An 11,786-nucleotide genomic window follows, 5' to 3' on the forward strand; every position below is an offset into this window, starting at 1 on the left:
GTCTGCCCCTGGTACCAGCCCCTTCCCTTTCTTTACAGCCTCAGCCAAATAGAGTGAGCCCTCACCCACTCCTACTGTAACCTGCAACATGAACTTATTGTTTAAAACTAGATATATATATTCTCTATAGAAAGTTACAGAGCATGTTCTCCAAGGAGGAAATGTGTTGGCTGGTGCTGAATCTGTTGAGAATCAAAAGCTCTGACTGACCCTCTGTATTAATCGATGTGGGAAGCCCATGAGGAAGCAGGAGGCTTGAGTTTCATGGCGATGTGTGGAGACGGCTCCATGGTGGGTTTATAGCCCATCACAGACCCACCCACAGTAGGGCATGAACTTCTGAGGCCAGTGCTGGTGGACTATGCCCAGTGTGACTGGGAATATGTACCCGACTGTATGTGATTTCCTGTCCCCACATGCTTCCACAGATGTGACCACAAGTGAGTCTGTGTGTGTGTGTGTGTGTGTGTGTGTGTGTGTGCGTATGCGTATGCGTGTGTGATGGGCAATACCCCATGACCTCTGAGAAGGCTGTTTCCTGTATGCCCAGAGGCTAAATATAGACTTTGGCCAGTGTGGATTAACTATGGAGCAAACCCAGTTTCTGGAGTCTGAAACAGTGAGTCCTGTTTCCTAAGGCGGTCAGAAGAGCACCCCCAAGGACCAAATCACACCAGCTCTAGTGGGGCTCTGGCATCTATTTGCAAAGGCTTCAGTATCCATCCTTCTGCTAGGGTGAGGGGTGTTCCCCTTATGAATCCTCCAAGGTTGGGTCCCAGAGGATGATGATGCATTGGTTTCCTGTGGCTGCTGTAACAAATCACCACATCCTGGGTGGCTTAAAACAACAGAAACTTATTCTCTCGCAGTTCTGGAGGCCAGAAGTCCAAAATCAGTATCACTGGGCCAAAATCAAGGTGCCATCAAGGCCGCACTCCCTCTGGAGACTTTGGGGAGAATCCATTCCTTGCCTCTTCCCGCTTCTGCCGGCTGTCAGCATTCCTTGGCTTGCATCCAGATCATTCCAGTCTCTGCCTCTGTCTTCCCCTGCCTTGGATGGTGAACTGCAGGGAACAAGGTGGTCTCGAGTTGTAAAGAACATTTCCTATCTTTCCAACTGCTCCAAGAACCTCAAGTCATATAGCTGAGTATTTTCCACAGTGCCCAGCTGAGGTCTGGGCATATAACAGAGGCTTCGTGGTATTTGTTGCCTGGAAACTAAATCTTCCTCTTGACACTTAGGCTAGGTGCTTTCTGAAATAACACTAATCGTATGTAACTATCTAAACAGACTATAATGTCACAGGTTAGTGCCAACGATAGTCTCAATTATTGAACACCTACTATGAACTAGATGCTTCATAAACTTTATCTCTAGCCCCCAAAGCAATTGTATTCAATTCAACAACCAACTGTTGGAATGCCTTCTGTGTGCCTGGGCTAGATCCCTATTTTACAAACGAGCGAAATAAGGCCCCGAGATTGTGACTTACTGAAGGGGTGGGTCTCAGTCAATGTCCCAGACCTGTCTAATGGCAAAGCCCATGCCCTCCGCTCTACCCAACCTATCTTCACTATATGTGAGCATTTGCTAACAGTACAACTGTATTAGAATGGTTGGAAAAAAGATGATTATTGTTGGAGGTTCAATCATACCTACCCCCACAAATCAGAATGCCACAGTGCTACCCAGGGACATCTGCTTGAGGCTGACTTTGAGCTGGTCCCTCAGCAACAGGAGACTAATGCACAGGTTTCTCTGAGCTATCTGCCCTTCCCAGCAAGGCTGTATCTTATTTCTGTCACTTCATTAAAGTGTTCTCAGAGCACTGTGCATAAATTAATTAGCACACATTTTTCTATAAGAAACAGCCCCCAAATTACAGCCTTAATTCACAGACACAGAAAATAAAGCATTGGATTTCCAAGTTAGGAACAATGGAGGCTTTTTCCAGTTTCCTTTTAAAATGTAGAACTTGGTCTCAACCTTTGTGTGGCTGCCTCTGATGGCTAAGGCAGGAGTGCCCTCTTGCCCAGTCACTACTCAACTCAGGAGAGCCAGGAGCAGTCACCAACGGGAGAAGGGGAAGGATGGGGGGGGGGGTTTCACTGATGATTGGGGCTGATGCATTGTAATTAGCAGTAATCAAAATAGATACTGTATGAGAGAGAAGTGCCAAGCCAGGAATCCCTACTAGATAGAGTTTCTCACAGGTAATGGAAAGAAAAAAAGTCACTTCTGACAGGAAACCTGATCTACCCCTTGCCCACAGAGAATTTTTTTTTTTAAGTAAAGTAACTAAGAAAATGCAACCGTAGACAGCAGCCCCAGAAAAAAATAAGAGTAACTCTAATTAGAAAACTTTCTTTCCTGCAGCCCATGGGAACCTGGTAATGCTATAGGCAGTTAGACCTGAAATTTCTAAGAGCACAGCATTCACTCTTGGCTTTCGGGGCACTGTGGAGACCCCGGAACCCAGTATTTCTTGGTGAAGGAAAGCATCACAGAACCCCTGAGACTTCCCCTACAAAGAAGGCGGAGAACAAGAAGGGCGTTGGGAAAGAAGAACCGGAGGAAAGAGGGAGAAGAGGGCCATTTTTCTGTTGATCTGGCCACCTCTCAGCTGCTGCTGTCAGTCAAACCCCATCGGTCATCCGGGCATCCGTTCAGGGCGCCCACCGTGTGCAAGGCGGAACCGGACACCAGCGATGGAGAAAAGTCGCTGTCTGTTCCCAAGGGTCGTGTGTTCAGACCCTGCCTGGCAACCTGTAGCACCTCCGGACCTGTGCTAGTACCTGTCTCCGAGGACTCACGCTTTATGGAAGCGCCTACTTCTCATGCCAGCCCATCCCGCGGGTTGCGCCTCGGTACTTCCTACCGCGTCCTCTCCCCACTTTGCTAGAGGAGGAAACGAGGCGCACCAACCACCCGCCCCGATTCTGAGACCTGCCGCGTGGGGGCGCTCGCGTGCAGACCTGGCGGAAGGCAGGACCGGGACGCACAACCGCTCGACTCCCGGCCAGGAGGGAAAAAAAAAAAAAACAGCCGGCGGATTTCTGCGCCTTCCTGAACCAAAAGCCGCAAGCCTGGCTCCCCACCCTCGTCCGCAGACGAAGAGGCCCGGCGTCCCCTGCAGGCCCTGGAGGGAGCGCGGCCCTGCAGAAAGGGACTCCAGGACTGAGGCCGAGCCGGGCGTGGCAGGAAGGCTGGCAGCGCCCGTGCCTGAGAACCCATCTCAAATCCTGCTCGCTCCTGGCACAGCCTCGGGCCAACTTGCCAGTTTCCCCGGCATCCAAACGGGCCCCAAACCTTCATTCTCGCTGTTTTCGTTTGAACAAGATCCCCGGTGAGCCCGCGGCCTCCAAACCGTTTTTTCTTGAGGGCCCTCCAGGCTGCCACGTGGGTCAGAAGCAAAAGGCCCTGAGAGCGTAGAGTAGCGGCACCCGGCGGGGACCCGACTCCCACCCCACCCCGCTGCTCCGGCCCTCGGCGCCTGTGACCGCGCCAGCCACGTGCGGCGAGGGATGTGCCGCGTGTCACGCCGTTCCTGAGTGCGGCACCTAGAGCCCAGAGCCTTGCCACCATAGCCGGGCTTGGGGCACCGCGGGAGGCGTTTGCTGTAAAGGAGAATTCGTTTGAGCGGAATTCCCGCTCCCTAAATTGCCCCAAACATAAGGCAAAACAAAAATACCGTGTTGGGCAGGGATTTGCAAATACTTCTGCTGTGCCTGCGACAGGACTGGCGGGGGGCGGCCAGGACAGCTGGGGAGGCGCCAGTAGCTACAACGCATACCTGCGTTAAGACGCGTGCCCGCTTTCAACGAAATTCGAGGTACGAGGCCCCAGCCGGGAGGCCGGCTCCAGGCAAGCGTCTCGAAAAGAGGACTCGGGGTCTGTGCCGAGACGGCTTCCTGCCCACGCCGGGATTTGGCGCTCGGAGTTAAGGGAGGGCGGTGGGGGCCCCGCAGACCCGGCATCCCGGAGCTCTGAGCTTGGGGTGCGAAGCTGCGTGGGGGGCCTGAGGCAGGCGCCGCCAGGGTGGGGGGAGGCTGCCCAAGGGGGGTTCTGCACCCTTTATAGGCTGGAAAAAATTTTTTTTTAATTTTTAAGCTTCTGGTCCTCTGGTTTGGCACCGAGTCCCGCTCATTCTCCTTCCTCCCACGGTCCCAAACGAGGGCCAGGAGGAGTGTTTGCCTGGAACACAGACCTTCCCATCCGCTGGCGTTATGAGCAGCGGGAGAGCGGCTCCTTCTCCCTTGATCGCCCCTTTTCTTTCCGAAATGACTCCAACCCGAAGTCAGGAAAGCCCTTGGGAAGCGGATGTTGCTGCTTTCTCTCTTTCTGGAAAGTCGTGCAGGTGAGGTTGTGCCAACCCCTGGGCTGGAGATGGGTGCCACTTGGTTGGGGGCCCTTGGGACCCGTCTGGGAGAATGTCCTGCCCAAGTCCAAACACAATGGCCCCAGACTGTCCCTGACCAGAGGTCAAGGCCAACGCCGATTTTGTCAACTTAAGTTCATTGAGGCACTCCCACCCACCCCTGTTGCTGCCTTCCAGAAAGTCAGAGCCCAGGAGACTTCCAGCACAGCTTGCAGGTAAAAGGAGACATTTCAAAGAAGTCTGAATTTCCCACAGGTCCACAAAAGTTTTCTCCTTCCCAGCCACAGAGTTTCTCCTATTCATGCCTTTGGGGTATGGGTCTCAGACGACGAAGAAGGGTGGGGATTCAGAAGGGGGGGCAGGGGGGGTGAATAGACCGGAGGCGCCTGGCACCCGAGTGCCTCTGGAGCAGCTGCTCTGAAGACTGGGACTGGAGGCTGAGATTTCTTAGGGTCAGACTGGCGTCTAGCAAATCCTCACTGATGCCTTCCAAGTGTAGTGTGGCAAAGACTGTCAGGGAGAGGGCCAGGAAGAGGGGGGGCTATGGGGTCTGAAGAGACCCCAGCCCAGCTTGTGACCTTTTTTTAGGGTGGTACCCAGCTGTGGCTGCTGGTAAAAGGCTGGGCCAGACCTGTTACACCCAGTTTCCTATCGATATAGGAGGAGGTAGCTAGTGGTATATAGACATGCACCCATATATCCCCATATATAGAGTAATGGTGCTGTGGGTTTTCTGGGCTTGCTCAGTAATGGCTTTTCATACGGTACACACTATACTATCCAAGGATGCATGTCCCATGTCTGTTCTAGTCTGACTCTAATGCTGAATGTTGCCTGGAAACTCCTGGCAGGGCAGACTTGGGCTTAGGGCCAAGGGGCCTTGAAGAGGGCAGCACTGGGAGGGACGGTGTGTCTGAAGCTCCAGGAAAGGCCCAGAAAACCCACATTCACAAAACGTGGACAAGATCCAAACCTGGGGGAAGTTCGATCTGGCAAGTCCAAGATTTTCGTGTCTGCTCAGCAGAGGGGCACATTCTCCACAAAGTCTATGGCCGAGGCTGCAAACAATGCCCACTCTTTCAAGGTTAGGATTCTCACCCCAGCCCAGAACTGGCAGGGACTTGAGAGATCGTGCAGATCTCATCTAATAGTGGGTGAGAATGAGGCAGAGAAGACAAGCGCTGGCCCAAGGCCTCAGACCAGGAAGTCGCTGTCCAGTCTCACTTACCCGCCCCTGGCCAGCGCCCACCCCCGGCAACCCTGGCCTGCTCTTATGGAGGTGTAACATGGCCATGGCTAGAGCTGCACTAGCCTGCCAGTGGGATCCTATCAAGCTTGTGGCTGACAGAGGTCTCAGAATGAAGTTGCTCTTTCTTCCTTTGTCTCCCAGGGCCCTCAGAGACCAGCTCTGGTAGGTCCCCAATGCGTCAGTGGAGAGAACTGTGGATAGGGTGGTCTGGGCACAGCAGGGGCCCATCCCCATGCATAGCCACAGTCTCGGCAGATATAACCTGGATTTCTACAGGAAGCTGCCCTGGTCACTGACTCAGAACCTACTTAGAAGAGAAACAGCCCTGCAGCTTGAAAACCAGGGCAGGTCCCCAGGAGCTAAGCATCTTAAGGGGAGTCCCAGGGTTCTACTTCCTCCTCTGTGACATCCCCAGACGACTTCCTGGAGCATGGGGAAACTTTGGAAATCATACTGATAAGAAAACGGACACTTCGAGGGATAAATATATATATGCCTTGCCCATAGACAACAAACAAAGCCAAAGCTTGAACCCAGGCTCTGGACTCTCGTTCCAGTGCTCCTAGCACAAACTCGCAAGAAAGCTTAAGGTAGAAATGAAGAAATATGGCTTTGACTCAGGCCTTGAGAACCGCACGGGGTGCGGAGTTGGCTCCCGGCCCTCAGCAGCTTAGAGCAAAGAGAGAAAACTGAAGTGGAGAGGACGAGTTCGGGAGGGAGCTAAGCCCTGGGTTTTTCAAAATCCGAGAAACAGAGACAACCCATCCCACCCCCACCCCCGGCTCTCCCTCCTTGTTCCCGCGCCCTTCTCCGAGAGAACCAGCATCACGTGTTTCCAGCTGAGCGCCCAGACCAAAAAAAGCAAAGAACCCCCATTTTAGAGCTCAGCGACACGATTCCCAGTCTGAAGTGGCCAGCAGCCGGAGCAGAGCCTACGCTGGGGGGCCGAAGCCCTCACTTTCTCCTCCCCGACCACCACCCGGGAAGCGCCACGGCAGTCCTAGACTACCCGCCCTCGCCTCCCAGACGGCAGACTGCTGGTCTGCGCGGTTCCCGGGTTCTGCGTCGTCGCTCCCCGCCGGAATCAACTTCCGTAGTGGCCGCACGGAACTGCCGGGCGCTTCTCCCGGCTATGGGACCCGCCCGGCGAGCAGCAGAGAACGTGGAGCCAGGGCGGTACTGGCCGCGGGGCAGCCGGCCCAGCTAGCAGAGGGAGGAAAGGCGCAATCCGCCCCAAAGTAGATTCTCAGGCGTCAGCCTAGGGCCACTGCCAAACCTCCCCACTTCTCTCTCCCACTCCCTCCCCCTTTCTCTCGAGAATCGCTCTGGTCCCGGGTTCCTAGGAGAGGGGTGGAGAGCTGTCAGCCGGAAAAGCAAAGTATGTGATAGGTGGCGCCTCCAAACTCTTCCATCCCACCGGCCGGCTCCTGGATGGCATCTAACCCGCAAACAGCAGCCCCCAGAGGGGCACAGTGACGCGGAGGAGGGGTACCCGGCGGGGCCTGAGCAAGGCAGCAGCGCCGCCCCTTGCGAGAAGCTGTCCAGGTTGCTTCCCCCTCGAAGCTCCCTCCACTCTTCTCTCCCTCCCCTTCCTCGCGGACACCCCCTTAAGCGGTCCTCCGCCCTCCCTTCTTCCTTCTTCCTTCTCCACCTCCATCCTCCCATTTTCTTCTCGGCGCGTCCCCCACTCCGCCTTCCCCCCACCCCCCCATATCTTCCTTTTCCCTTTCTCTTTGGGCGTCCGCCCCGTCAATCACCGCCGTTGCCGGCCCAGCCAGGCCCCTCTACTTCTCCCAGGCTCTTGGAGAGCCTCCGGCTCCCTGTCTCCCGCCGCCCTCCGCTCTGCGCGGAGTCGGGCGATCTGTCAGCGGAGCCGGCCGGGGGTGTGGGGGGAGCCACCCGGCCTCCGGGGCTCGGGTTACCAGTGACTGACAGCGTCTCCATGGCGAATAATTTGACTCCGACTGTTGTCTGGCGCTGGCAGGCCCAGGGTCAAATAACCGGACCAATCAGGGCGCGGGCCGCCGTGCCTCATGCCCGCTTAGAATAATATTATTAAAAAAGCAGCGAACGAGCTAGACAGGAGGGAGAGCCCAGCGAGAAGCGAGCTAAGGAGCGGCGGGCGGGCGCGGAGCATGCGGAGCGGCGCCCTGGGCGGCCCCCCGGCTTGGGCGCGGGCGAGGCGCGCAGGCAGTGGGGGTGCGGGACGGCGCAGGAACCGCGACTGGCGCGGGGACGCACAGCAGTGACTTAAGGCTCGCGGGGAGCCAGCGCCGGGCCAGGGGGCCCGCCCCGCCCGCCTCTTCGGCCCGGACGCCGGGGCAAGGAGGCGCCCATGCTGGACTTTGCGGCGCGGTGAGGGCGCCCGCGGGCGGGCGGAGGCGCAGCCGACACCATGTCCATGCTGCCCACCTTCGGCTTCACGCAGGAGCAAGTGGCGTGCGTGTGCGAAGTGCTGCAGCAGGGCGGCAACATCGAGCGGCTGGGCCGTTTCCTGTGGTCGCTGCCCGCCTGCGAGCACCTCCACAAGAATGAAAGCGTGCTCAAGGCCAAGGCCGTGGTGGCCTTCCACCGCGGCAACTTCCGGGAGCTCTACAAGATCCTGGAGAGCCACCAGTTCTCGCCGCACAACCACGCCAAGCTGCAGCAGCTGTGGCTCAAGGCGCACTACATCGAGGCCGAGAAGCTGCGCGGCCGGCCCCTGGGCGCCGTGGGCAAATACCGCGTGCGCCGCAAGTTCCCGCTGCCGCGCTCCATCTGGGACGGCGAGGAGACCAGCTACTGTTTCAAGGAAAAGAGTCGCAGCGTGCTGCGCGAGTGGTATGCGCACAATCCCTACCCCTCACCCCGCGAGAAGCGCGAGCTGGCCGAGGCCACCGGCCTCACCACCACGCAGGTCAGCAACTGGTTCAAGAACCGGCGGCAGCGCGATCGAGCTGCCGAAGCCAAGGAAAGGTACGAGTAAGTAGAGCTTCCGCGCCGGCTCCCCCGGTCCCGAGGAAAGGGGTCCCGGGGCGCCCGCCCGACTTCGGGAGAGGCCTAAACTGAGACCCCAATCCCAGCCACAGCCCCAGCTGCAGCCGGGCCTGACCCGCTCGGCACTCAGGTGGTGTCGGAGACCGAGCGGGCAGGAATTTGTCCAAAGCGGACAAAGCAATCGGGGAAGTTGTCAACTACTCCTTAGTCGCTGTGGACAAAAGCGGAGAAACAGCCAACTTCGGAGCGAGGGCAGGACCATAAGCCTGGATCCCCTGCCAGGGGGACACGGTAGACAGGGCCTGATAGTCCTCCGAAGGACGGCAGAGCTTGGCCGAGGGCACAGTGGAGTTGCGGGTTTCCGGCTGGCTGTGCAAATTCAGGAGCAATTGCCCGCACTCCCTTCGGTTTTACCAACTCCAGGCCAAAGTGGAATTAGAGGTCAGGACTGGGATTGGAACTTCCTTGATGAGACTTAAAGTGTCCTGGAAAAGATTTTCCCTTGTCAGGATATGGGAGAACGATTCCCTTATCCCTCATAGAAACACCAAGAAGGAAAGGCTCTGGGGAAGGAAGTGTTAGCTCTGGGAGAGAAGGGAAAAACCCATGCCTCTTATGCTACCTTGCTGGAGCCGGAAGCCCCTTCCTGGCCAGCCAGGCCCTTGAGCCCTCTCTCCTCGGGCTCTGCCTTCTCTGGGAGCTAGGTCAGTAGGACTCCAACCATCTGGGGTGAGCTGAGAGCAGCAGCAGGGCTGCAAGTTGCATGTCCTCAGGGAAAATCAGGACTTCATGAACCAACCTAATGGTTTACCATTAAGCCTTAGTGGCTGCTGACCCTGTGGCTTCTAAGAACCCCAAAATTGAAGGAAGGGGGTAGGAGAAAAACTGATTGTGGGAGCAGAATCCAGCCTGAACACAATAGCAAATCAGGACATCTAGTGGGGTGAGATGTGTGCAGCCCAAAATTTGAATGATCAGGGTCAGAGTTAAGGGTGCTGAACAGTGGTCTCCAGTGGGGTTGTGGGGGGTCACAGACTGGACTCTGGTCTCTGAAACCATGAAGGTGGAGTGTCATAGTGTTAAGAGCCCAGACATCAGCCCTGTGGGAAGTTCCCTCCCAGAAAAGCAGGGAGAAAAGGCCTTAGGAAGCCATTGAAGAGAGAATTTATGCAGAATTTCAAATCTCCAATTCTGGGCAAGGTCTATCAGTCAAAGGCACTGCAGTTGGTGAGCTGTCTCTGCTGGGGTCCCCCTCCACCCACACTGGCATGTGTCCAGACTCCTGAAGAACTGGTTCTCAGGCCAGGCATCAGGTGAGGGCTACAGAGTCTCTGAATTTCTGGGATGGCTGAAAAGTATATGCCAGGACCAAGCAATCCCCTCCCTTTTCTCTTCTCCCAGAGGATGAGCTCCTGGTCCTCCAACTGTGAAATTTCTACTGTGGCCACCAGGAAAAGGACTCCTCCATTCTTGGGGCCTTGCCCCTGCTGGCTCAAGCGAGGAGAGCCCTCTCAGGGCCTGCCAGACTTGGAGCTAGGAGGAAAGGCCCTTAGCCTAAGAAGCCTGCACCCCAGCCCAGAGGTTTCCCTCAGGCAGAGGTCTAGGCCTGCCAGACCCTCAACTTTGGGTGGGGCCTCAGCCTGGAATCCTGGGTCCCTCACCCCACTGGCTCCACTTCCACCTGGCAAACACAGCTTGAGCTTAGAGTGAACTGAAAATCCAGGTGTGCTCTCTCCCTTCCTGCCCACCCCAACTTGCAGGAGCTGGGCCCTGCTCCCCTGCCCTTCTGCATCCCAGACTTGAGCTAGAAAGCAATGTCAGGTACAGAGAGAGAAAGGCAGGGAGATACAAAGAGCAGAAAAGATACTGGTGCGTTTAAGAGCAAAAGAGTTGGGGAAGCAGAGATAGAGGGAGAGTAACAAGACAGAGAAATCGGGTGTTGAGAGATTGAGAGTATCGGCAGAAAGAAGGCAAGGCCAGCGAGGCCAGGCGGAGAAAATGGTAGAAACGGAAAATGCTCGCAGGCAGTTTGCAGAGGCTCTGTCTCGGAGGAGGGTGGCAGACTCTGGCCCCAGGAGCGGAGGCCTGAGAGGCCTCGATTTCCCTGCTGACCGGGCTGTTTTACTCCTGCACTTGCAGGGAGAACAGCGAGAACTCCAACTCCAACAGCCACAACCCACTGGCTTCGTCGCTAAACGGCAGCGGCAAGTCGGTGTTAGGCAGCTCAGAGGACGAGAAGACGCCGTCGGGGACGCCAGACCACTCATCATCCAGCCCCGCGCTGCTGCTCAGCCCACCGCCGCCACCTGGGTTGCCGTCCCTGCACAGCCTGGGCCACCCTCCGGGCCCCAGTGCCGTGCCTGTGCCCGTGCCCGTGCCCGTGCCGGGTGGAGGCGGCGCGGATTCACTGCAGCACCACCACGGCCTGCAGGACTCCATCCTCAACCCCATGTCGGCCAACCTCGTGGACCTGGGCTCCTAGAGCCCCGCCCGCCACGACGCGCTGGCCTTTCGGGCTTGGCGCTGGGGAACTGAGAAAGGCAGTGTCCGGAGGGCGCCCGGCGCCGGCGGCCCCACCAGGTACTGAAAGACCCAACGCTAAGCAGGCAGAACTGTCGGCCTGGGCAGCGCGGATGGCTGTCTGATTTGGTCCTTGTTCGGGATTTATTTTCGACAAGTTGGTTTTTGAGATCCTTTGGGAAGTAGGAGCCAGGAGCCAGGAGCCGGGCCTCGAACCAGAGAAGGGAATAAATTATACACCATTCTCATTCATTCTCTTTCTCTCTTCTCTTGTCCTTGTCTCTTCACTTCTCTTCTCTTCCCTTCCTTCCTCTTCCTTTCCCCTTCCTTTTCCCCTCTCCTCTGCTCTCTTTCTCTCTCTCCCCTTCTTGCTTTCCCCTTTCGCTGTCTCTGTTTCTCTGGAGATTTTTGGCTTGCCACTTCTCACTTGGTGTCTGTTCCTCCATCTTTCTCTCTCCTCTCCTCATTCTCCCACTCTGTATCTGGACCCCTCGGCCTGCCCCCTCAGTCTTTCTGTTGCTGTTTGGCTATTTGTCCCCACCCCCCACACCATCCCTCACTTTCCCCTGATTGGGGACGGGGGGGGGGGGGGGGAAGAGTCAAGGAAAGACTGTCCCCCCAGCCTGGCAGCTACAGGTATCTGCTTTGTGCCCAGTAACTTA

The 11,786-nt window shown here is 56.7% G+C and overlaps 1 protein-coding gene across 1 annotated transcript; it reads left to right on the forward strand.

Annotated features, from left to right (window-relative positions):
* Window positions 1-8,023: 8,023 nt before the first annotated feature.
* On the forward strand, window positions 8,024-11,086 carry SIX2 (SIX homeobox 2). Its single transcript, XM_037807278.1, has 2 exons — window positions 8,024-8,583; window positions 10,744-11,086. The coding sequence occupies exons 1-2, from the start codon at window positions 8,024-8,026 to the stop codon at window positions 11,084-11,086; spliced, it is 903 nt and encodes a 300-aa protein (XP_037663206.1).
* The last annotated feature ends 700 nt before the right edge of the window (window positions 11,087-11,786 follow it).

This window comes from Choloepus didactylus, chromosome 17 (genome assembly GCF_015220235.1).
Source record: "Choloepus didactylus isolate mChoDid1 chromosome 17, mChoDid1.pri, whole genome shotgun sequence".
Taxonomy (NCBI): domain Eukaryota; kingdom Metazoa; phylum Chordata; class Mammalia; order Pilosa; family Megalonychidae; genus Choloepus; species Choloepus didactylus.